Source organism: Acartia tonsa, chromosome 4 (genome assembly GCF_053477335.1).
Source record: "Acartia tonsa isolate MP-2025a chromosome 4, ASM5347733v1, whole genome shotgun sequence".
In the NCBI taxonomy this organism is placed as follows: Eukaryota; Metazoa; Arthropoda; class Copepoda; order Calanoida; family Acartiidae; genus Acartia; species Acartia tonsa.
The window spans coordinates 3,677,045-3,704,956 of NC_137263.1; the positions used below are offsets into that span (position 1 = coordinate 3,677,045).

Consider the following 27,912-nt stretch of genomic DNA (forward strand, 5'->3'; position numbering starts at 1 on the left):
GCTACTCCGGAAATTTGTGAAAACAAAGCTATTTATACATTATACATTTTTTAATTTTAATTTTTTTTTGGAAGTTTGAAGCTTTTTTAGCTAATAGCAAATTTCGAGATAGGACGCGGACGCTAGGTACACTTTCGGAAACTAAATTGGAGTTCATCTGATTTAAAGGAAGCCTGCAAGAAATACCACGCTTTAACTGCTGAAAGACTGCCACAAGTAGACCCAATACCCCAAATTTGAAGCCTTCAGCTTCTACAACAAAAAAGTTCTAGGCATTTTAAAATGACATTTTATGCACAATGAAATTTTGAAAGAATTTTAATGTTAGAAAGAAGGTGTATTAACTTTTTTGCTTTTTATTTAGAATAGCTAGTCGGTGCTTTTAGTAAGTAAAAGATGTAAAATGGTCCATAGAATTTGGCTAGTTTAGTAGTTACAATTCTTAAAATAAACTTTATATTTTTTTTATTTTTTATTGCAATTTTTTTAACCTTTTTCAATTTTGCTTAGAATGGATTCATATTCTTTTTCTCATTCTAATGGTATATATGAACACATGTTTTTTTTATGCCTGTGTGATAATATAAGTTTAAAGTTTTGATTAAACCGAGGTTAAAAAAATAGATTTTTTCAATAATTACTCAACAGAATTTAAAAAGTAAGGTGTCAAATTAAAGATCTTACTATTTTTGTTCATACTGGCAATTTTTTTTTTGTTGCATTTTAGTACCTTAAAACCGAATTAATTATTTTTTTTTAAAAACTTAAATTACTTCAAAAATAAGAGGTCTACAAAAAAACCGATTGCATATTTAAATTCTATGGACCATTTTACATCTATTACTTACTAAAAGCACCGACTAGCTATTCTAAATAAAAAGCAAAAAAGTTAATACACCTTCTTTTGAAATTAAACTACGTGGCCTAGAAACAAAATTATAAGCTTATTTTTGTCATAAATTTAGATTGCCAGTAACTTATTATATTTTTTCAATAAAAATACCAATTTTCATAGTCAAAATCATTAAAAAAAATTAAGTTTAACTTGCGTTGTATCGAGTGTACTGTAAAAAATCAGAAGGCTGAATCAGCTTAACAACCAATCACAGCTAAGCTTGTATTAGTTTCCCCCTTTGTTTCCGCTATGATTTTCGTTTAAAAATGCAATTTAAATCGAATTTTTTTCATAGATCTTGACTATGAAATGTGGTGTTTTTATTATAAAAATGTAATCAGTTACCGGCAATCTAAATTTCTGACAAAGATAAGGTTATAATTTTGTGTCTAGGCGACATAATTTAATAGTTTTTTTCTTTTATGAGCATTGGAAATCTTTCAAATTTTCATTGTACAAAAAATGCTATTTTGAAATGCCTTGAACTTTTTTGTTATTGAAGCTGAAGGCTTTAAATTTTGGGCATTGGGTCTACTTGTGGCAGTCTTTCAGCAGTTAAAGCGTGGTATTTCTTGCAGGCGTCCTTTAAGTGACCATCTAGAGAATCCAGAGCATCATCCACATGTAATGGGAGGTTAAGTAACATCTATCAGACAACCAACCCTTTGATTGCACAACCTTTGTCGAAGAAGTCCTAACTGTGCAATGTGTGTGCATAGTAGTGAGTTGCGCCTGTTTATGGGCCCTACTCTTAGTATTTATGTCGCGCACCTGACATATCAGCAGTAGGAACCATTTTTAACGTCTTTAGTTATGACGCGGTGTCGGCCTGAGATTCGAACCTATCACCTCCCCGGCGTCGAGCGGATGCGCTACGTGTTGAGCCACAATCGCGGGTTTTCTAAATCACACTCAATTATTTTAAGATTTATCGTCAAAAGTTTGATAACGAGAGGACAATAAATTATCATCAAAAATATTGTGACCCTAAACATAAGAAAGCTTCGCTTTTAAAATTCAATTTTTATTCTACCTAATATTTTGTTAAATGGGCGCTCTCAAATAAACTAAAATTCATAAAGAAAAAAATATATATTTCAATGTAACAGTGTCATAATAACGAAAAAAATACAGGGATCTAAAGGGATAAGACAATGTCCAATAAATTGATATACTTCCCCAATGATAATACACAATATTTCCCCTTACAATTACAATTATTGGCAGAAACCAACAAATGAAAATTCAATAAGAGTCCCCAAGGTTGTCAAGAAAACGTATAAGAAAACTTTGGGGACTAGTCAATAGCTCAATGACCCCTCCCTCCCTCCCTGACAAATAAAACTTCGTCCTACAATTATTTTATACTTTTATACAAATGAGGATTTTCAACTGCTTCGCGCTTAACGCATACTTTTAAATGATGCTTCCGTGTTGACTCCTGAAACGTATATACAAACTTATTAAACAGGGATCTAAAGGGATAAGAAAATGGCAGATAAATTAATGAACATCCCCAATAATGGACACAGAACCAATCAATTAAACTTAAAACGTAAAAAAATTTGATTGTTAAAATCGCCAATTCCTAGGTATAAAAATCATACTCGTATGGTTTATGATAAAAATTATGTAAATGATAAAAAAAATATTAGATCCCTTCAAATCAGGATTTTTCATCAGCCATATAACTATAATAAACCACGCAATCCGATTCTTGTAATGGAATAAACCAGGGCTCGGCAGCCGCGAGTCAGCCTCCTGTAAGTCTTACAGAAATCAATAATTTACAATTCTAAAAATCAACTGGAAGTCGAAACCTAAACGAACTATGGCAATCCCTCTTTTTACACATTTTATTAAAAGCATCCAAATGGTTTATGTTTAAGGCGCGGTCGCGGCTGACGTTTGGCTGCCGAGCCCTGGAAAAAAGTATGCATATTAGGCTCACCTGATAAAATTTGCGCGGACAAAACTGGCACTGGAATGGTTTTACACCCTTGTGTTGAAGTAAATGTCTCTAAAAACAATGGATATAGGATCTTACACCAGATTTTCATGTTCTCTAATAAAGTGAAACAGGCAGCGGGTTAAAATAACGATTCCCCCCCTTACTCCCTCCCCTTCAACTGTGTGAACAAACTGACCAATAAACGAGCAAGCTAAATTGTCGACAATTTTTTCTATGACATAATATCAACGTATATTCTACATCCATTCTTAAAAATATGGTTTTAGATTTAATATTAGATACCAAAATCGCAGGGAATTAAGTGTAGCATCCATAGAATGGAGAACTCAAGCGGTTTAGTAGTTATCGAAATCGTAAGGTTCAGACAAAAAAAAACCTTACTACTAAATATGAACTAGCGGCTACGCCCCTAGAGGCATTAAATGTTTATTTTTTATTTCAAACATCAAATTTTAGAAATAATTGTCTATGTTGAGTTCCAGTCTCTACGCAAAATATTATTTTTCGATTTTTTTGTGATTTCTCTTGAGTAGGTGATGGTACCTATGAGAAGCTACCCTGTTAAAGAGAACCCGATCGGTTCAGCGGCTAGCGAGATCCTTCGGTACAAACTTAAAAACACACATCCTCTTACTTTATTATAAGGATACTTACAGTAAGGCAAGTTGATTTGTAGAAACCTTCTCCACACTTGGCGCATTTGTGCGTCGGCTCCTCATTATTACACTTCTTCCTATAAAAAAATCAAAAGTTAAAAATCAACATGTCTTAATGGACGTACGGACATTCTGATAACGATCATAGAGTTGCTACGCTTCCTAAGTCGTACCTAACTGTTAGAAGAATCAACATGCAAAGTTTGAAATCGATAGGACAATTCTAACATGTCTAAATTAACGAAAAGAGCTAGCTGTCCTGGACGGACCCTAATTATAGAAAAGCTTTGCCCTTTAAAAAGTTATGAAATTTCCTATCAAGATAAACTTATTAACTATAAATAAAATATCGACTTATGCAATGCAGAGAGAGAGAGAGGGGATAATGGGCTGTTTATTACACTAGTCCTCAAAGTTTTAGCATAACGTTTTCTTATTCATTGTATTATAACTTTGAACTTTGTTATCCTAGGAATCAGAATTCCAAAAATAAGATCATTCGGATAATTGAATCATATAAGAATTTGTTAAAAAGGTTAAAATCAAATGGGGGTACGGACATTCTGATATCGATTATAGAGTTGCTATGCTTTCTAATCGTACCTAACTGCTATAGGAATCACCATGCAAAGTTTGAAATCGATAGGACAATTCTTAACATGTCTAAAATAACGAAAAGAGCTAAATGTCCCAGACGGACCGAACCTAATAATTGAAAAGCTTCGCTTTTTAAAAAGTTATGAAATTTGCTATCAAGATATATTAATTATCTAAAAATAAAATCTAAACTTATGCAATGCGTTATCTGCAATGCAGGGGGGAGGGAGGGGACATTGAACCCAATGTTTTATAAATAGTTTTCTTATTCGTTGTCTTAACAACTTTGGAGACTTTTCATGAATTTTGATTGGCTAGTTCATTAAGTTAAATGTCCAAACGTTTTAATACTAATTGTAATTCTGTGTATCATGATTGGGGATGTACATCAATTTATTGGCCATTGTCTTATCCCTTTAGATTCCTGTTATCAATGACACATTCATATTTCATCAACAGCATTAATTTAGAATTTTAAATTTTATCCAGGGAAGGAGGCTCATTGGACTGTAAATTACACGTGTACCCAAAGATTTGTAACAAATATATCTTATACTTTGGGTACTTTTATTGAATTTGGATGGTTAATTCCAAATAGAATTGGGCCGGATACTTTTTTGGCTGGATACCAAATATCCGACTGATTTCTAATGTCGGATATCCGGTACCGGCCGGATATCTGGCCAACGTTCGATATCCGGCAAATTACCGGATATCCGATATCCGGATAGTTTCAATATACTGTATCCAAACGGATATTTTAAATGGCTTTATATCCTGCCAGATATCCGGCCCATCCCTAGTTCTAAACTATTAATTTTATTCTACATAAAGGGGAAACTTTAGTTTATCATCATTGGGGATGTGTTTCAATTTTTCATCCATTGCCTTATACCTTTAGATCCCTGATTTTTTCAATGACACAGACAACATTATTGAAAAAGAAAGAAATCTGCTTAATTCCACACGATTAGAACCGGTTCTCAGCCTTATTGCAAAATCATGTATAGCATCGTATTACACACACTTTTCCACGAAAATTAAAATTGAAAATAAAAAAATTAATACCAGATTTGTTAACACAAACCTTTGCCCATCGGGGCTAAGAAAAACTGGCTTTAATCTTATGATCGTTAACGTTATTTTAGCCCGCTGCGAGTTTAATTTCATTAGAGAACATGAAAATCTGGTATTAATTTTTTATTTTAATATTTGTGGAAAAGTGTGTGTAATACGATGCTATTCATGATTTTTCAAATTTTTTAAGTAGCAATTTTGTACATAACAATTAGTGGTTAAAAAGTAAATGTATCAAACAATAAAAATTCAACAAAAGTACCCAAAGTTATTATCCCAACGAAAATTTATTGTAAAACTTTGGGGACTGGTGTAATTATCAGTCCAGTGTCCCCTCCCTGCCGCCTGACTATGGAGCCATATAAATATTTAATGAGTATAATTTGATCGGGAAGCATAAAATATTGATTACACGTGTTTTTTTAACAATTTGCATAACTATGCAGGGATCTAAAGGGATAAGACAATGGCCGATAAATTGATGTACATTCCCAATGACGTTACACAAAATTTCCCCTTCTGTAGATTACAATTTTAGGTTAAAACGTTGGCACACTTAACTTAATACAATAACCAATTCATTAAAAGTCCCCAAAGTTGTTAAGCCAACGAATAAGGAAATGCAATTATAAAACTTGGGGACTAGTGTAATAAACAGCTCAATGTCCCCTCCCTCCCAGTTAACTAGTGCAATGGTACTTAAAATAAAGAATACACGGGGCATAATCTGTATCTAACTCTCCCCTCAGGGCAGGGACCCTGTCCCGATTTTGATTTTGGTCTTTGAAATCAGCTAATAGCGTCAGAAATATAAACACAATCGAGTATCTACAAAAGAACAAAAAGCAATTTGCGGATCATGAAAAGCTTTTCTCCCATTTCCAGCCCCTGCGTGGGGCTCTAACCTTGCAGGGCAATATTTAACAAACATTTACCTAAACTGACAAAAGCTACAGGGAAAATACGACGAAACCCGCTACTTTGTTTTCTTTCCATGATCCCAATTTGCTAGCAGACGAAAAGGATATATACCACTTGGGCCAATAGTTTTCTGGATTATACATCTATACGGGGCTATAGCACTTACACATCCAGCAAATTTACAGTTGATGTATTTTTGGCAAAATGTTTTCTTACTTTTTCTTATGCCATAAATACATCCAACACTGGCATTTACACATCCATACTTTTTCAATTATATGTCATAAATACATCCAACACTGGCATTTACACATCCATACTTTTTCGATGATATGTCATAAATACATCCAACACTGGCAAATACACATCTAGATTAATTTATATGAATATTTATTTACAATTAATTATATTTTGTACAGTATGTATAGGTCTTAAATTTTTTACCCTATTTTAGTTACTCTCCCCCTATTTACTTCCCTTTTTCTCAAGATGCTCCCTACAAAACATCAATACATTTCCGCAGGTGGTCAAATTATTGCTATATAATATTACTAGCCTACAGCTCACGTTGTTCGCTGGTCTGTAATGCTCTTGAGAATATTAAATATCCGTACTGGAAAGGTAGAAGGCTAATGCAATTATTAAGATATGACGAAGCGTCCTCAGGCCGCCTTAGGGTCCGAGTTATTGGGAAAAATTATTATATTATAAATTATAGAGTAGCTTCTCTACTAAAAAATATTTTAGCAGAAAATCTTACTTGAACTTTGTATGTCTGTCTGGTACAAAATCAGAATTATGATTTACTTAAAATTAAAAATAAAAAGCAAATTTGTCTGTGAGGATTTCGCTGACTAAAAAGCATCATATATATTTAATTAACTTTGTCAGTCAGTCCGTCCATTATGCTAAAGTTTTAGTAATTAGATTTTATGGTATTTTATGTTTTAAGTTTACTGTATATATTTCTATTGACATCTAATGTTTTAACCATATTGTCCGTCTATTTTTATGAACTTTACAAAGTTTATGGATGTTATCATATGTTTCTTGGTACTCTAATTGAAATGTCTGTCTGTCTGTCTGAAAGAAACCGTAAAGAAGTAAACGTGAATTTCTCTTCAGTTATAAAAGATCAATGGCTGGAATTAAAAACATCCCCATACTGATGAACTTACTTTGTCCGTCCGTCTGTTGGAATGCTTTGATATGCATCTACTATCAAAGATATTATATAAATTCTATTGTAAAGATTTCAATGTTTATTAGCTTTACTAAGGACTTATAAATGATGTCATCCTTGTTTAGCTTTAAAATTTCTAAGAAATTCTATATGTTCTATAATTAATATCTTATCAAGAGTAAGGGCACATCAAGGGTAAACCTTGGTGGGTTAGAGCCCCCTGCAGGAGTTAGGCTTATGCAAAAAAATACTATCTCTTCTAATTTACAATTTATTTCTAAAATATGGAAGTGTATTTTCATTTCTCGATATGCACTCGATATGGGAAAGCACCCTATTTACAATTTATTTCTAAAATATGGAAGTGTATTTTCATTTCTCGATATGCACTCGATATGGGAAAGCACCCTAATTCTCACTTTGGCTGACCTTGCTTTTTTATTAAATATAATATTTTTTACGCGAAGCCCCTCTTTAATTAGAAATGTCCGTCTGAGGGTAAAACATAATTCACCATCTGCTATTAAAGATAGACGGTTTTAATTTTTGAGAATATACCTTTAAGCATCCAATATGTGATTTACTTATTCCATCAGCCTGTCGGAAAAACCCTGCAAGGCTTTTAATTTAAAATGTAAAAATTTTGTTTATTAAATTCTAAATTAGATACTGATAGACGATTCTGGTAAGCCGAGCGTTCTCGGCCCACGGGGTAACGAGTTCGGATTCAACGAGCCCTAGCCTTTAATTATTCTACCAAACAAACAAGCAGGATTCAATCATACAGAAATTATATATTTAAACTGAATAATATTTACAAGTTATGTTTACTATATATATACAACAGATTATAACAATGGTTAGGTTTGAAGGGGGTGTGGGGCGCTAGGGCTTAGCTCCAGACGGTAGACAAGCTGTGGGGGCAGCGGTGGTAAAAGGGGAGGCAACGCCTCCCGGTTATATAAGCGCGTGAGGGACTCGTGATAGTTGCATGTTTGAGTCCCCTCCCCACATTTAGGCAGGCTAGTTTGACCGCTGGGTGCGGGGTCAACAGCGGTCATGAGATAGATGGTGATATAATAGGATTAGTGCTGGGGGTTTGTTATCATAAGTCACAGCGAAGCAACTCTGTAAACGGCCTGTCCGTCTGGGTGTCGTATTACCACAACCTCCCCTTCAAGGGTTGCGTGGCTCCTGAGCCACCAGGCCTTGAACCTGGGGATACGACAGCCTATGCCTGCGCCGGACAGGCAGTTCTTGGGGCACAGCTCGATGGAGGACAGCTCGGGCTACACAGGCTCCCTGGGACACTCGTTGCTCGGTCTGACTGTGGTTGGTGATCAGCATGGTCAGCTCCTGGTTGGCTTCTAGGCGTGGGTTGGCGACGGCCAAGCCCCGCCGCTGGAAATTTTGCCTCGTCTGCAGGATTAGTTCTGTCTCGGCTGGTAGTTGGACACGGAGGCCTAGGCAGACTCTGATGGTTCCCAAGGGTGGAATGGCGATGGCAAAGGGTGCATAGAACTCCATGGGGGCGCCTGCTTGATTCAGGTTGCTTGGTCTCCTAGCTCCTACCCGGATGGGGATGGCTGTCATCAGCAGGGGGCACATGGCTTCTTCTTCTTCTTTAATCTTTAATTAAGGAGATTTAACAATAGAAGTACAGGGATTCAAGGGATAGGACCTCCAAGACCCCACAATCAATATGGAAGTGGGGATATGTCTGACTTGTTGGTTGATGATTTTGGTAGACCAATATATAGAATTGTGACAAGGTCAAGATCGTCACAACAATCCAACACATAATGTTTTTTTATTATTTTAATCTGACAAATATATTTTAATTTAAATCTTTAAAATGCTTTTTATTTTAACCTGACAAATATATCATAACTCAAATAATATACAAGTGTGTTTTCTTATCATTTTGTGTAAAATTGCTATGGATGTATAAATGCCAGTGTTGGATGTATTTATGACATATAAATGAAAAAGTATGGATGTGTAAATGCCAGTGTCGGATGTATTTTTGACATATGTATAAAAATATGGGATGTGTTTTTGCCAGTGTTGGATGTATTTATGGCATGAGAATCGATTTTACTGTCATTTATACAGTAAAAATTTAGTTTGTCATAAATACATCCAATGCACTGGCATAAACACATCCACTGTAAATTTGCTGGATGTGTAAATGGCAGTCCCCCATCTATACTTATACATTTATTGCTAGAGTGACAATTTGAGTTTAAAAAATAAAGCACCTTCCCTATTAATTCCCTTATCTTTCTATTTTTCAAACTCAAAAAATATAAATATTCGAAATAGATTAAAGATATCTCTAGTTTAATTTCTTTCTAGGGGGGGATGGTGGCACCAAATCGGATCGGTTTAGCGGTTAGCGAGATCTTTTGGTACAGTCAGACTGACAAGGATTTTATTTAATCTTTGTTAATATTTAATTCTTGTTGAATCGATGATGTGCTTGTATTTTCTTCGAAATGTTTCGTTACTTAAGAACATATTTGTTCTTGTTTCAATTGAATTAAAGTTTAAACATATGAAGATTAAATTGATAAAGAAAGCTGAGCTTGATAAGGGTCGCTAAATTTAAATATTAGCATGTTATATTTAGCAGTGTAGCGGATCCGAAGTCAGAGCCGAATCCAATTTGGCCGGAGCCGGATACACTTCTAGAAGCGTGGATCCGGGGGTAGCTAAAAAATATCTGGGAAATTTTTGTATACCTTGATTAAACTTAACGTTTAAATTTTATAATTTGGAAAGTTAAGTGGGCCGGTCGGTCCGAAACGGATAGCTTGTTTCGTTAATTTAGGCATGTTAGAATTGTCCTATTGATTTCAAACTTTGCATGGTGATTCTTGTAGTAGTAAGGTACCATTTAGAAAGCGTAGCAACTCTATAATCATTACCAGAATGTCCGTACGTCTCTTTTAAACATGTTAATTTTTTTACTTTTTTAACAACAAAGCTTTATGTGATCTATTTATCCAATTGATCTGATACAAGTGTTATTATCCGTTGGTCCTACCGTTTAAGAGCTTCGCTTTCATGGATGTTCTCATCCTTGTTAACAAAAAAAATTAGGAAATTTTTTATTGTTTTTTTTTTATTTTTGGTAGGATCCGAATTTACTTTTCTTAGAGGTGGTTCCGCGGAGCCGGACACTATGTGCCCAGGCAATGCAAAAACTCCAAGATTCCAAAAAATGCAATTTTGGATATTGACCATTTTTATAGTTTAAGGTTAATCTTTGTCATATTTGAGAAGGATTCCCAAAGCAAGAGGTGAAAATATCAATTACTTATGATTTTACAGCCTTTAGAAGTAGCCTACCTAGATATTTATGATTTTGTAATAAAGCCTGACTATTGAAATTACATTTTATATGCAAACTTTAAATTATCGTCAAACTACCAAAAATTTAGCTACAGTAATATATTATACCTTTTTTGAAAGCTTATTGAATATACTATACGATTTTAAATTAATTTTTATACGTTTACTTCCAAAACTTATGAAAAAATTGATGTCAAAGCATTCCCCCCTAAAGAAGCAGGAATTATAATATTTTGTCATAATACTCTCAACTTCAAATAATTTGATCTTTTTTCAGCTAACGAGGCCGCATATCAGACCTTTACACATGTTTAACCAAGGCACTCAGTGAATGAATCCCGTTGGTTTCACTGGCGGCCTCGTTAGCTGAAAATTTTTTTTCGCATTTTTGTAGGTGCGGTCGGACCCATTTTATAGCATTTTTTTACATAATAAAGACGAATTGAAATAACTTTTTACAAATCATTTATCGTGATATTTATAGTTCTTGATGCAATTTTTTTATACAATCCCTTATTCATAATGCTTAAAGTCTTGCCCCTCCCCCCCACCACTGGAGGGTGGGGGGAGACCCCCCATGCACACCCCTAGGAATATTTATTTAAGCTATGTTATCGAACCTGTTGCTTCTAATCAATTAATATTGTTTTTAAATCAAATGAATATCATCTTAAATGTTTCAATTTGATAAAACTAAAACCTAAAACCTTATCCACTCCGTATACACGCTCTAAATAAATAAAAGAGTTAAGCAAACTTGTAAAGAAACTAAATGATTTAAACCAATTTGTTAATAAATATATATTATACATATATAGAGCCTATGAGTATGAAGGCCTAGGGATCTAAAAGGATAAGACAATGGCCGATAAATTAAGGTACATTACCAATAATGATACACAAACTTACCTTTTTTGTAAATTACAATTAGTGGTTGAAAAGTTAAGACACTCCACTTAAAAAACAAACATGAAAATGTTATTATAAAACTTTGGGGACTAGAGTGATAAACAGCCCAATGTCCCATTCCTTCCTGATAAAGGCCCTATTGCAGACAATCAATCCTTTGACTGCAAGGCCTTTGGATTAAAGTTTTTAGTGCTTTCGGGGTGATTTGTGATGTATTCGCTTTTGTTTTTAAAACAAGGATTGTTTTGTCTATAAGTAGCGCAGCAATAACAGATAAATTTTTTAATGAAAAATTACAGTAAATTATTTTACAAAATGTTATTAACATGTTTCTTTGTTTCAAGTTATTAATGTCAACAAACCCAGGGATCTAAAGGGATAAGTTAATGGCCGATAAATTGATGAACTTATCCAACTATGATACACAAAATTACCCCTTCTGTATATTACAATTAGTGGTTTAAACGTTTGGACACTCAACATTTGAAAAAAAAAAATTTAAATTCAGTAAAAGCCCCTAAAGTTGTTAAACCAATGGATAATAAAACGTTATTATAAAGCTTTGGGGACTAGTGTAATAAACAGCTCAATGTCCACTCCCTCCCTGAAACAAATCAATTGATATATAAGTATTTCATTGATAATTTATTTATGGGGGGATGGGGGGTTAAAATGTGGTGACTTGAAACACTACATACCAGCAATTTTTTTTGGGGCGCTACTCCCTTAGTTTTAGAGATAATTGGGTAAAATATTTTGGGTTGTGTAACTTAAAAAAAAACCAGGACGGAACCGCCGTTCACGGCCGTTTTCCGCCACAACCAAAATATTTTTTTTAATGTATTTCTCGCTGAATTAGGCAATTTGGAATCATTTGAGAGTGAGACCCAAATCGTTTTAGGATGTCACTAATCACCCCAATTTTTGGTATCTTTGAAAAAAACGACGGCGGGCCCGCCGTTTACAGCCGCCGCCGCCAAATTTTTTTTTGCAATTCTCGCCGAATTAGGCAATTTGGAATCATTTGAGATAATGTTTTTTTTTTGGCGGCGGAAAATGGCGGTTAACGGCGGGAGCGGCGATCCCGCCGCCGTTTTTTTTAAAGATACCAAAACTTGGGGTAATTAGTGACCCAACCCAAAAGATTTTACCCAATTTGAAGCAAAATTAACAGAATTATGAGTTTTTGTTTTATTTTGGAATTCTGGGCACATAGTGCCGGAGTCACTAAAAATCAGCGTTGCAGGGCCGGAGCCGAGGAGCCGCCATATTTTGCTGGAGCCGTTATTTTTGTTAAAAAACGGCTCCGGGTTATCTCAAATTTGGTAACTCTGTTGTGTCGTGTGCAAATGCCCCTTTTAAGTTTTTTAAGTCCCTTTCTATCAAAAAGGGAGGGGTAGGTTTCGGGTAGAATCCGTAAAGGTGTGTGTTTTAAGGCTTAAAAATAGTAGTAGAACGATAATATTCACTAAATATGTGCATTTCTTATTGAAAAGAACTATAGACAAAATTCTTTTTTTAAAAAGTTAACACAAATTTTTATCGTTCTACTTCTGTTTTTAACTTATAACACAGAACCTTTACGGATTTTACTATATGTTTAAAAAATATGTTCAGTTTTTCTTTATTTTTGGTCGGAGCCGAAGCAAAATCCGGAGCTGGAGATATTATTTTCACAGGCGGTTCCGCGGAGCCAGAGCCGCACCAAAATCAAACGGCTCCGCATCGCTGCTAAAAAAATAAAGTGGATCCGCAACACTTATAACTAGGATATATGTTTTTGTAAGATGATATGCGTAGCAATATACAAAAATAATGTTAAAAGATTAATAAAAAAACAAGGATGAAAAAAATCGATAGGTATTTAATTACTTGGATGTTACACGGACAAAAAATATTTTTAATTTACAAAATAACGCTTTTGAATGTGAAATTTTTAAAGCTTTCTTTTAACAAAAATTCTGTATAAATCTATCCCAAACTTACTTAAATATCAGAGCTCGGCGGCCTCACCTCAGCTGCGCATAAGCCTCAAATATTAACCCGCTTATGTGCAGTGTTGTGAAGCCGGATCCGTTTCAGAGGCTACTCCGCGGACTTTTAGGTTTTGAGTATTTCGTAAAGGGTTGAAAGATTAATGGATTAAGTTCAATTTTACCGTAAAATTTAATTAACAAAAATAGGAAGCAGCTAAGCTTTATAAAACAAAAAATACGAGTGTCGAAAAAAAGCTTTTACCTGTGAAAAACCAATGAATCTCTGAATTTGAACTTTTCCCCACAGTCGCACTAAAAAAAGAAAAAAATTTAGAAACAAAATTTCACTAATGTCAGGGAGGGAGGGGACTAGTGATGGCAATCCGTCGAATTTTTGGACCGGATTCGGATTCCGGATTCTTAAAGAATCCGTCAAAAAAGTGGTGGATTCCTTGCGGATTCCGGATTCTTATTTTTGGCGGATTCCGGATTCTAGCAATATTTTAAAAGGATTTTTTTTTAAATTTTTAAAAATTTGGTGCTACATATGTCCTAAAAATCAATGTTCTTGGTGTTCTCTATAATTCACTTCCGAGAATCGAACCAGATTTTAAAAGATATTAAATATAATGATGAAAATCTTTGCCTTCAAAGAGGAGGAGTTGAAAGAAAAAACTTAAGACGCTAATTTTAGCCTACCAATTGAATTAAGAATCCGGAATCTGCTATTAAAAAACGGATTCCGGATCCGGATTCCAAAATTGGCCAAAAATTTGGCGGATTCCGGATCCGGATTGCCATCCCTAGAGGGGACATTGACCTTTTTATTATGCTAGTCCCCAAAGTTTTATAATAACGTTTTCTTATTTGTTGTCTTAACAACTTTGGGAGACTTGTTGAAATCTGATTGGTTGGTTCAATAAGTTGAAAGTTTAATTTTAGAGGGTAATTTTGTCGGCTATTGTCTTATCCTTTTAAATCCCTGCTAGAAATTTAAATTCATTTCTCGTATTCATTCGAATCTGGTGGATAGGAACCGGTTCACATCCATACGAAAAAACTATGTCTAGCATCGTATAATATTTAGCTTTCTACGAATATAAAAATGTACAATCGTAAGATTAAAACCAGTTTCTTAGCCTGTGCCTTCGGCACCTCGGGGCTAAAAAACTGGTTTTAATCTTATAATTGTACATTCTATATCCGCGGAAAGCTGTTATATAATACGATGTGAGAAATAACTATTCCAGCTTACTTTAAACACTCAGTTTTACGGGTTCTCTATAAGCGGATTTCCCCTCTCTTAATACAGTTCAACAAACATAAAAATGTACAATAATATTAAAACCAGGTTTGTTAGCCTGGCCTTCGGCTCCTCAGTACTAAAAAAAACTGTTTTCAATCTTTTTCATTTTAAAATCCGCAGAAAGCTGTCTATAATACAATGCGATAAATAACTATTCTTACTTTTTTTCCCTCCAAAATGTGACCTGCCGTCAAATTAGGCCACATACACGCGGGAAAAAATAATTTTGCATCATGTAGTAACTGCAAATAAAAATGCAGATAAAATCACGAAGAAATTTTCGCTATGCTCTGATTTTTTTTATTTATGTTGCCAGCAGAGAGAGAGGGGACAATGGGCTCTTCATTACACTAGTCCCCAAAGTTTTGCAATCGTTTTTTGTTCGTTAGCTTGACAACTTTGGGGACTTTTAATTTTGATTGGTCTGTTTATTAATTTGAGTGTTAAAACGTTTCAACCACTTATTTTAATCTACAGAAATGGTATTCTTGTGTATCAGCATTGGGGATATACATCAATTTATCGGCTATTGTCTTATCCCTTTAGATCCCTGGATTTTTTATTTATGTTGCCAGCCAGCTACAATGTGTATCGGCCAGCGCATGGGAAAAGCGCATGAAATAACAAGAAAAAATATTTGCAACAGCGGAAAACTTAACAGAGATAAAGTACGGTAGACATACAAAATTAAATTAGTTATTTATAGCATCGTATTACAGACAGCTTTCCGCTCATAATAAAAAGAAAAGGTAAAAGATTAAAACCTGTATGTTAGCCCCGAGGGACCGAAGGCCAGGGATAACAAAAATAGTATTAATTTTATGATTTTTATTTTAGTATTTGTGGAAAATTCTCTGTAATACGATGCTATACATGATTTTTCAGTATGGCTAAGAACCAGTTCTAATCCAGAGGATATTAATAGGTTACAAAACCTTACTGCTTTATATAATACTAGCGGATTCGCCTCTAGCCTTGGGGGGATTTTTTTTATTTTCTTGGGGGGTTAGGGGTGTCCCACCTCCCCAGAAAATAGCCTAAAACAACCACAGGACCAGTAGGTATATACCCTGAAGAGTAGAATCCGATCGGTCTAGTGGTTACCGAGATCTTAAGGGACAGACAGACGGACAGACATCATTCTACTTTGTATTATAGAAGACTAAAAATGTATAATAATACAGAAAAAGATAATTATAGTGTAGACACACTATTTGAATAAGATCTGAAGTATTTAAGAGTGAGTAAAAACGTGGACGTCATTCATATGAAGCATATCTAGGGATAGGACAATGGACAATTAAATCAAGCTTACAGTTGTGACTCTGAAGGTTGGAAAACCAGATAATTCTAGAAATTCAAAGATTTTCTGTTAGCGCATTTTATATTGGAAATTTTATCACCCTTGAACTAATTTAAATTTCTATCATTGTATGTAGCTGATTTTCGCGTGACGTCATTCAAAATTAGTCCCCAAAGTTTTTTAGAACCTGCGGAATCATTTACAAACACTTTAAGCGAGTCCTCAAAGTCCGAGACAACTAAAATATGGAATATTCAGGTAAAGTCCCTTTCGTGGAAACGCTCTATAAGGGGCGATTCTTCGTTTTTTTCACAGTAGCTTTTCTCCTATTTCTAGCCCCTGCGGGGGGCTCTAACCCTGTGGGGCAATCACCTAACCCAATGTAACCTATCAAAAGCCATTTAAAAAAAAACGACGAAAGGGACTATTCCCGAATATTCAATCCATTGTCCGACCCCTTGATCCCTGAGAAAAACACTTTTACACTGAGTGAACTAGCAAATTAAAGCTTTCTGTCCGATTTTTAAGCAATCGTACAAACAAATCAAATGATGTACTTTTTTTGAGAAATATATTTGTTGCTAACGAATAAATAATTGGATCATGGGAAAAAAAGCTTTTGTCGTATTTTCACAGTAGCTTTTCAGTGGTTATTTTTAGTTTAGGTTAGGTAAATGTTAATAATTACCCCACAGGGTAAAAGCCCCCCGCAGGGGCCAGAAAGGGATAAAAGCTACTTTGGAAATGCGATAAAACCCGCTACTTTTTGGAAAATAGTGGAAATAGTATGCAATTTTGGACAATAGTGGAAATAGCATAATTTTTTGGAATAGTATGCATAGCATGCAAAAATAGTGGAAATAGCGGGAATAGTGGAAATAGCATGTTTGTGGCCAGCCTGTAGTTTAGGTTAGGTAGATGTTAATAATTGCCCCACAGGGTAAGAGCCCCCCGCAGGGGCTAGAAAAGGGATAAAACCCTCTACTTCGTTTTCTTCCCTTGATCCGATTAATTTGCTTATACATGTAGACAATCTAAAACTTACACTATATTTAGCTTTAATGAAAATGAAGCCATTCAAGAGATCTTACCCTACATGCACGTACATAAATACAAATATAAAAACACTCAGCTATTTAGAACTTAGTGTTTTTTGTCTCATTATTGGGGTACTTAAAATTTAAAATAAGACTTATAAAAACAAGGATAAAAAAAAATTATGTATAGACAAACGGACAAGTGAGTTATATACCCGATTTTAAGTTGTCAATTAAAGGGAAAATGTACAATAAATTATAAAAATCACAAAAAAGGGCATTTATCAATAATACAAAGTAGAACGATGTTTGTTTGTTTGTCTGTCTGTTTGTAGCGAAGGATCTCGCTAACCACTGAACCGATCGGGTTCTCCTTTACAGGGTAGCTTCTCATAGGTCCCGGGAAGGTTTATAACTATTTTCGGGGGGGGGGGGGGGCGTGGGACACCCCTAACCCCCCCAAAAAATGAAAAATACCCCCTCCAACAAAATTTTTTATTTTATTTTCTTTAAAATCTAAAACACGAAAATTAGTTTGATAAAACCTCTAGGGGCAAAGCCTCTAGAGGCTAGGGGCAAAGCCTCTAGAGGCTAGGGGCGAAGCCGCTAGTATTTGTTAAAGTATGACCCGAGAGACAGACGGCCAAAGTAAATCATATACTGGTTGTTTATCGGTACAGGGAATGTTTACCAAATATTCCAGCTGTCTAATTTAAATAGCAGACGCAAAAATTACATTTACCCCATAGCATTAAGGAAGGACTGATAGACAAAACGAATTTTAGAGAAGATTAGTTAACTAAAAATTTACAATTTTCAGAAAATCTTTGTTTTACTCTTCTAGAATAGTTATTTATCGCATCGTATTATAAACAGCTTTCTGCAGATATAAAAAAAACTGATATTGACCTTATCATAATTTTTCAGTATGGCTGAGAACCAAATCTAATCCACCGGATATTAATCGGTTTCAAAGCCATACTGGAAAGAAAATATTAAGATTCTTAGAGAAGTTTCGCTACTGAAAATATCACCACTTTTTGTTGAATTTACACGATGCTTCAATGACAAATGTAAGACGAACAAGGAATACATCATCCATAAAAGCGAAAATCCAAAATCAGAAAGAAAGGACAAACGAACAATAACTCTTGAAGAGTGTCAGAACTTAATAAGCAGAACATTCATAAATTTGTAAGACTAACCAAAATTGCGTAAATACAGGATGAAGTTAGAGGACATTACTTCATTTATAGGATTTGATTAAGTGATGATACTTGTCGTTCTAGGAATCATTATTCCAAAATTCGGACAAATGGTATAATTATATCATACAAATTTTTTATCGAGCTAACCGTTACGGACGGACGGGGTGACCCTAATTATAGAAAAGCTTCGCTTTTAAAACTAAAACTAAACAGTAAGCATGATTTTAAGAATTTTAAAGACGACGCATTTCTCTCAAGGAGGGAGGGGACATTGGGCTGTTTATTACACTAGTCCCCAAAGTTTACTAATAACGTTTTCTTTTTCGTTTGCCTGACAACTTTGGGGACTTTTATTGAATTTTTATTAGTTGGTTCTTCAAGTTAAGTGTTTAATCAGTAACTATAATCTACAGAAGGGGTAATTTTGTGTATCATCATTGGGGATGTACATCAATTTATAGGCCATTGTCTTATCCCTTTAGATCCCTGCATTTCTCTCATGATATTTCTTAAAAACACTTAAAGATTCATGTTTCTTAGAAAACAAAAAATGTACATCTTTTTCAGGAGTGAGATTTAAAATAAATTAAATACTATGAATTTTAACAATTACATACATCATTTAATACCTAGCCAAAAAATAAATTAAATTGCTTGCGACTATTAAAAATATCTAATATTAATGACAATTTTTAAAATTACTTCGGTAATTAAAGATGAACTGGACAAAAAATGCTAAATATTTGCATATAGTTTAGTTCGTCCCTTAATGTACGTATAAAATATTTGCACATAGCGTCAACACTTAATATAATGCAAGAATAGTATAATATTTATCGCTTCGTATTAAAGACAGCTTTCCATGGATATTAAAATGGAAAATTATAAGACTAACACCCTTCGGCCCCTCAAAGCAAACAAAACTATTCTTAATTTTATGATTTTTTTTCATATTCGTTGAAAAAAATCATAAGTCATAATTAACTATTTCAACGGTTTCTCAAAAATGTACAAAATGTCTTAATTCTATTAAGAGATTTCGTGAATTATCTTGTGTACGGACATGTGTAGCTTCAAGTCCTCCTTCCATGCAAAGGATTTATCTGAATTACCTTATGAACTTTACCCTTTCCTTGTACGGCCATGTGCAGCTTCAAGTTCCCCTTCCAAGCAAAGGATTTATCTGAATTACCTTATGAACTTTACCTTTTCCATGTACGGACATGTTTTCCTTCAAGTCACCCTTCCACAGCAAGGATTTATCTGAATTACCTTATGAACTTTACCCTTTCCATGTACGGACATGTGTAGCTTCAAGTCACCCTTTCAGGCAAAGGATTTATCTGAATTACCTTATGAACTTTACCCTTTCCATGTAAGGCCATGTGTAGCTTCAAGTTCCCCTTCCAAGCAAAGGATTTATCTGAATTACCTTATGAACTTTACCCTTTCCATGTACGGACATGTGCTCCTTCAAGTCACCCTTCCATTTAAAGGATTTATCACAAAAATCACATTTCTCCGTTTTATCCTGAAAAAATATAAAAAAATATTTTTAATGAATACTTAATAAATGTATCTCTAGATTATTTTTAGTGCGGTTTAGTGTATCTATTAGCGTAATGAACAAATTACACAAACAATTAAACAAACTTAGAGACCCACATTTTAGGAACCATCAATTTGGAAGTCCCCAAAGCCATAGAAATGACGAGAAGGCAGTAAAATATTTGTTTAAATTGGTTTTAAAATGTGAACACTAGAAAACACAGCTTTAGATATATTTGCTTTTAGTAGATGACCTGCCAAGTTTAGGCCTAAGATTGGATAATAGGGTTTCAGGGCTTGGCAGCCCCGCCTCAACCGCACATAAGCCTCAAATTCAAAACAGCTAGTGTGACAAGCAAAAAGTTCTGGAAAAGATGGATTGTCTGTTTAGGAACAGATTTAGACATTCAGCTGAATTTCTAAAGTTGTAATATGACGATTTCACTGAGGCTTACACGCGACTGACGCGCGGCTGTCGTGCCCTGTTAATTTCCTTTTGGTTTTAATGGTATACAAATTATAATAATTAAAAATTTATTGTTTTTCTATAATTCAATTTTTATCTGTTTCTTTTTAAACGAACATTAACTCTTGTAGAGTGGCAGAACTGAATAAGCAGAATATTAATGCATAAGTCTAAACAAAATTGTAAGTAAATTTGTTGCAAAGCTTCTTAAATACAGCATACTGTTTAAGGACATACCTACATTTCTAGGACTTAATTATAGAGATGCTTTGATCAAAACGGTGTATCTTATTGAAATAGGAATAGGTATTTAAAAAATCAGCTCAGCATGTTTTAAATTGACGTACGGAGTTTCTGGTGACGATTATAAAGTTGCTACGCTTCCTAAAACGTACCTATTTGTTGGAGAAACCATCGTGCAAGTTTGAAATCGATAGGATAATTTTAACCTGTTTAAATTTTAAAAAAAACCTAACTGTACCGGACAGACATACCAACCCTAATTATAGAAAAGTTTCGCTTAAAATAAAAATAAAATATACGTCTTTATGAAATCTGATAAGATGTCTTTTCATGTCATAGCCTCTTGTAAAAATCTTGCCACAGAGGGGACAAACTTTAGATAAAACATTTTTTCTAAAGCCAGGGTGATAACCTTCCACGGCCAAATCCTAAATAGAATAAATTTATCGTATCGTATTATGGACAGCTTTTACGCTGATAGTAAATTAAAATTTTATGATTAATCCTAGTTTGTGTGGGTCACAGGGGGGGGGGACAAGTCAGCAAAGGAGGGGGAAAGAACAGGCAACCAGGGATATAAAAAGATAGGAAAATGGCCGATAAATTGATGTACATCCCTAATGACACACAATATTACCCTTTTTGTAGATTAAAGTTAGTGGTTGAAACGTTTGGACTTCCAACATAATGAATCAACCAACCAGAATTCAATTAAGTCCCCAAAAAGAATGGTTAAGTCAACGAATAAGAAACCGTTAGTATAAAACTTTGGGGACAAGTGTAATAATCAGCCCAATGACTCCTCCCTCCCTGCCAGGACATCATATCACTTTCTATGAGATTAAAGGAGATAAAGAGATTAGGAGTAGGCACTCAGTTCAAACATGATGTCAACACTGATCCAGAGAGAGAGGGGACAATGGGCTGTTTAATACACTAGTCCCCAAAAGTTTTATATTGAAAATTTCTTATTCGTTTTCTTAACAACTTTGGGGACTTGGGGAAGGAATTTTGATTGGTTGAAAAATTAAGTTGAGTGCTCAAACGTTTCAACCACTAATTTTATTCTATAGAAGAGGTAATTTTGTGTTTCATCTTTAGAGATTTATCGCCCATTGTCTTAACTATTTAGATCCCTGTCACTTTGACAGAAAATCGATTCATTATAAGTATTAGGTAAGGAAATAAAGGGGAATAGTCCCTTTCGTGGCAAGATTCGTCTTATTTTTTAAATGGCTTTTGATAGGTTATTTTAGGCAAGGTTATATTGGGTTAAGTGATTGCCCCACAGGGTTAGGCCATTGGCTCCGCAGTGCTAGAGCCCCCCGCAGGAGCTAGAAATAGGAGAAAAGCTACAGTAAAAAAAACGAAGAAACGCCCCTTAAAAGGACTCTCCACAGAAAAATCAACTTTGGATTTTTGAAAATCTAACCTGAAACTATTATTCTCTGTTCAATTTTAGGCATTTTTTGTTTTTGTGGCATCGCGATCGAAGCCCTTTGAAAATTTTGTCCGCCGCCTATTTGTACTGCCGCTATAACAATATATACTACACTTTCCTCCACTCAATATATGTTTGCCGCTAAAGAACATTTGCTCCATTGCAACCGGCCGCTCTACGATTTATCCTCTTCCTTGACTGGACAATCCTGCCGCCTCCATTTTGTGTTCGCCTCCGCCAAATATAACCATCTTTTGCCGCAGTTGCCGCATTCATCGTCCTTCTCCGCCGCTACTCCGCTATACATTGCGTACATCGCTATACACAACACCCCCAGCCTCCATTTAATTTCTGAACAAGGGAGAGGGGAGCATGTATTAACAAGCGACGTACAGCAATGTATAGCGGAGTAGCGGCGGAGAAGGGCGATGAATGCGGCAACGGCGGCAAAAATAGAAGCTAAAAATCACTAAAGCAGCACAAATTAAATGGCGGGAGGATTCACTTAAAGGAGGTAAAAAATTTCAAAGGGCTTCGATCGCGATGCCACAAAAACAAAAAATGCCTAAAATTGAACAGAGAATAATAATTTCAGGTTAGATTTTCAAAAATCCAAAGTTGATTTTTCTGTGGAGAGTCCTTTTAAGAAGCGTTGCCACGAAAGGGACTATATCCAAATAAAGATTATAAAGATTAAGATGTCTAGATAGATTCCTGTTCTGCGCTATTACAACAGGTCTAACCTTATATTTATCTTCACCAGAAATATCTTTAGATGCTGTAATACTTGTATCACTATCAACTTTAGTATTGGCTGCAACTCTATCAACTTTAGTATTGGCTGCAACTCTATCAACTTCAGTATTGGCTGCAACTCTATCAACTTTAGTATTGGCTGCAACTCTATCAACTTCAGTATTGTCTGCTGCACTATCAACATCAGTGTTGTCTGCAACACTATTAACTTCAGTATTTGCTGCAACGCTATCAACTTTAGTATTGGCTGCAACTCTATCAACTTTAGTATTGGCTGCAACTTTATCAACTTGAGTATTGGCTGCAACGCTATCAACTTCAGTATTGTCTGTATGACTATTAACTTCAGTATTAGCTGCAACACTACCAACTGCAGGCTTCATTCGTTTACTAAAAGAAAAACAGATTGTACTTAGCACTTTTAAACAAAAATATTTGGTGCTTCCCCATAAAGTGTCTGTCGAGCACTGAAACTCAATGAATAAGAAAATTACAGTATACAAAATTTTGTTGTCAAAAACGTAAAAAAATCAACATGTTTTAAATAGAAGTGTATGGACTTTCTAGTAACAAAATCGTACTTAATTGTCACAAAAATCATCATGCAAAGTTTGAAATTGTAACATGTTTAAGTTAATGAAAAGGGCTAACCGTTCCGGACGGACGAACCTTATAGAAAAGCTTGGCTTTTAACTTACTTAGAACTAGATTGATCATTTCCTTCTTTTTTTCTCTTCTTTGAAGTCACATCTTCTAAAAAATCATCAAAATATTTGAGTAATAACAAATTTAGCTTTATACCTAATATTCTAAAGTAATAAGTCAATGGACTAAATAGATGTATGTACAACCCCAATGATGATAACATAACGACTTCTCATTGGTTGAAAAGTTGGATATCAACAAATCAAAAAGGTTATTAAAGCACCAAAAGTTTTTGAGCTAACGAATAAGATAACATGGTCATAAAACTTTGCCAATCCCCCCTCCCTTGCTAACAATTTTCATAAATAATATGCCAATTAAAAACACTAAATTTTGTTTTGACTAAGAGAAAAAGTTACCATCTGAAGTTTGTGATTCTTTGTCCTTGTCCAAGCTGATACTAAAAAAAATAGTAGATAGATAGTTGTTTATCACATCGTATTATTGACAGATTTCCGCGGATATGAGAATAAAAATTATAAAATTAAAACCAATTTGTTAGCCGCGAGGGACCGAAGGCTCAGTCTAACAAATCTAGTATTAATCATATGATTCTTAATTTAATATTCATGAAAAATTGTCTGTAATACGATGCTGTACATGGTTTTCATTCAGCGGATATTAATCGGTTTGGAAGTCATACTGGAAATAAGTCTCAACTTAAAACGTCACTTTTGGAATTTGAAGTGAAATGAGAAAATTTACCTTGTTTTTGGAACCACCATTGGTTTTTTGCCATACAAAATAAGAAAATTATTCTCATTTTTAAAACTTGAAAATGTGTATTGAATCAGAGAACCTGGAGATAAATGCTGACCTAAATATAAATAATTATTTTCAATTAAAAGTAATTTTTTAAAAGACAAACCTTTTTTGGTATAGGTGGGACATGTTTAAAACATTAATACTTTAAAAAATGTTTAATTTTAAAAGTAGCAGCGGTTTTGCAACCGTTACTTCACAGTTACATATTGTACCCCATTAGAGTAAATGTCATGCCAAATATTAGCCTTCTACTCGAGTCTTAGAACCTTAACGAAAAATAATCATAAAAAATGGCGCCCTTTATTATGGTTTACATATTTAAGGTTTTGTGATCTAAAAAGGGGGGGGGGGGTGTTTTGACACATTTGCGTAACAGCGTATATGAATAGGCTTTCTTAAAGAATTTTTAGTTATTAGGGATAAAAAAAAATCCGCCTGATATGAAAATCATTTTATAAAAGTGCAAAGCTTAAGCATATACAACCAGTATACGCAAATGTGTCACAGCTCCCCTCCCCCCCCCCATCCCCCCTCCCTATTAATTACTCGAGTTACCTAGGTTTTTCTTGTCCTTGATATGAACAGCTAAATCAAATCCATTGCACACTAACAATCCATCTCTAGAAGATAAATTTTTTATGTTTTAGCATGAAGGAAACACTTACAGGCAGATTTTTGTTAATTCAAAATTTATACAGGGGTGTATATAAATATTCTGCACAAGATTCATTTTTTCCCCTGCTGCAAATTTTTATATTTTTTTCCTTCCTGGGTTTTTAGCTAGGATGGGGAAAAATATTTTCAGGACTCTTTATTTTATTCATATTACCCCCCCTCCCTTATATTCTTTCAGTTTTTTTCACCAAGAAGGGGAGAAAAATGGAAAAAAAAATGTTTCCATTTTACATATTTTTTATTTATCCCCCCGTCCTTTAGTAGGGTCAATTTTGCAGAATATACACCCCTTAATTTATATGAAGAAATTATATTTTGTAAGATTTGTCATTAGGATTTACATTATTAGTAAGGTTGTTATGGTAAAAATACCATGTTTATATACAGTCGGATGATTTTAAGGTGACCGAACGCTAATGCCAAGTATTGACTTTGCCAAGTCACCAGGAAAGCTACAGTAGACCAATCTTGGATGTTAAGATGTCTATAGAAAGATATTTGGCACAACAAAACTTTAAAAAAAAACTTAGGGTCTATCTCTTACCCGACTCCCATCAAACGGGCAAAAGTGACGTCGATACAAGAAAATATCGGTCACCTTGAAAGCATTCCACTGTAGACAAATATACTTCGTAACAGGGACAAGGGAAAGTGACTGTGTCAAACAATTCTCACCCTTCTTACCCATTTCCCTTCAGTTGTAAAAAAAAACAAGTTTTAACAAACTATACGCCAACAAAATATTTAGTTTTCGTCAATTTCAAATGGAATTAATTGGCTGAATGACAGCCCCTGACTTGGGAAACCGCCTTGTTTTTTAAATAATATTATTATTATACCTTGCACCGACAAACTTTGCTGTTAATCGTCTACCAGGCTCTATTCTTAAAACTGTGAAAATAGCCTAAATAATAAATCTATAAATATAGATGTAAAGCCAGACAACTACCTCGATCCCCCTGTTGGGGATCTTTTTTTTCGTCTGCTCTTTTGTAGCGCCTTGGATGTATAATATTTCCGACACTATTTGTTTTTTTTAGGTCCAATTGAAAGTCAGCACAAGGTCATTTGGGTGGGGACATGCAATAATTAGGTATTTAACCCGGTAAAACAAATTGGGCTTGAGGTCTGCTTCGCTATTAAAGACAGTTAACTTCGTTAATGGGTGAATAATATTTTTTTTAAAAAGACAATTTTTTTTTGTGCTGACTTAATGTTGAATGATAGATTACAAATATTCCTTACCCGAAGTTTTACACAGGGGTCATCTGGTGGATTTATTTTTATGCCCCTGAAATAATGCAACAATATAAATAATAAACAGCTTTCCGCGGATATAATAATAAATATTATAAGATTAAAACCAGTTTTGATAGACTTGAGAGGCCGAAAGCCTGGGCTAAGAAAACTGGTATTAATTTTAGGATTTTTATTTTGAAATTCGTTAAAATTGTCTGTAATACAATGTTATAAATAATTTTTAAGTGTGGCTGAGAACAGGTTCTAATCCACCGGATATAAATCGGTTTCGAACGATACGGGAAATTATTTTTTCAAACTCACAAGCTAAAAAAAGTTGAATTTCTTACGAAAAAAATTCACAAAGACAGACAAACATACTTCTTCTAAATTGGCAGATATAATTCTAATTACTGCATTAGCAGAAAATATGAAACACGATTATTTTCTTTAATTTAATACTAAAAATTCAAATAAACTTACTTAATCTGAATGTCTTTATATTTAATGAGAACTCCCTCCAACTCTACGAGATCTTTAAAGACATGGCTCTTCAGGTACGACTCAACAACTGGCAGCGGTGTGTCCTGAACCAAAATAAACAACTTTTCCAGTATGGCTTCGAAATCGGTTAATATCCGGTGGATTAGAACCGGTTCTCAGCCATACTGAAAAATTATTTATAGCATCGTATTATATTCTGTTACTGTAACCCACTCGATCGCCCAGGGTATTAAGTAAGGTAACACTCAATAGACAACCAACTCTTTGATTGCACAAACTTTGTCTAGAAGTTCTGACTGTGCATGGTCAATGCATTCCCCCCTACTAAAACTATTTATGTCGCGCACCTGACATAGGAGCAGTAGGAACCATTTTAACGTCTTTAGTTATTACGCAGAGTCGGGCCGAGATTCGAACCTATTACCTTTCCGACATCGAGCAGTTGCGCTACGTATTACGCCACAGTATCGGGTTAAACTGTAGCCAAATACCTAAATCAATAATATCTTTATATCTTACCGTAAGTTTTTCATCCAGAGGTACTTTAATCTTCTTCTTGACCGTGACCAACAAATCCCTGTCCTCAGGAGGAATTTTGATCTTTACTCCCATTTTTTCCACAGCCTTGGGGACTATGTAGTAGGTACATATAATAGGTCTGAAATAGTTCATAATCGTAATAGTTTCTGCTTTTTAAGAGTGGCAATGGGCTAAATTAACAATTTTTTAGTGCAATATATTATTCACCTTTGTCAACAACCCTCAAACTATAGATAAATATTAAAACTAAATCGCAGGTGTGTAAATTCTGAAAGGGAGAGAGAAAAAAAATATGTGAGAGGGGGGGGGGGGGGGTAAATAATTAGAGAGTATGTACTTAATTGTAGGGGAATTATTAGGGAAAAAAACTAGAAAAATATATGGGAGGGGTAAAAAAAATAAAGAGTACTGAGAACATTTTTTTTCCTCTTCGGGGATAAAACTACGGAGGGGGAAAGAAAATTTTGCAGTCGGAAAAATAAAATAAAACTTGTGCATAATTTACAACTTTGCTAAATAGTTAGCCCCTAGGAAATAAAAAAAAAGTAGTTTTCACTTGAAAATGTCAATATTTGTTAATAATTCTCACAAGACCTCAGAAAATGGGAATTACCAATACCATACTTTTAGAGA

The 27,912-nt window shown here is 34.5% G+C and overlaps 1 protein-coding gene across 1 annotated transcript; it reads right to left on the reverse strand.

Annotated features, from left to right (window-relative positions):
* Positions 1–1,978: 1,978 nt before the first annotated feature.
* On the reverse strand, positions 1,979–27,393 carry LOC145315719 (uncharacterized). Its single transcript, XM_080155753.1, has 15 exons — positions 27,259–27,393; positions 26,719–26,822; positions 26,242–26,287; positions 25,836–25,900; positions 24,877–24,941; positions 24,262–24,373; positions 23,916–23,956; positions 23,550–23,604; positions 22,839–23,241; positions 20,954–21,082; positions 19,830–19,928; positions 13,806–13,855; positions 3,522–3,600; positions 2,847–2,915; positions 1,979–2,336 (listed from the first exon to the last, which is right to left on the reverse strand). The coding sequence occupies exons 1-15, from the start codon at positions 27,349–27,351 to the stop codon at positions 2,253–2,255; spliced, it is 1,494 nt and encodes a 497-aa protein (XP_080011879.1). The 5' UTR covers positions 27,352–27,393; the 3' UTR covers positions 1,979–2,252.
* Between the last annotated feature and the right edge of the window lie 519 nt (positions 27,394–27,912).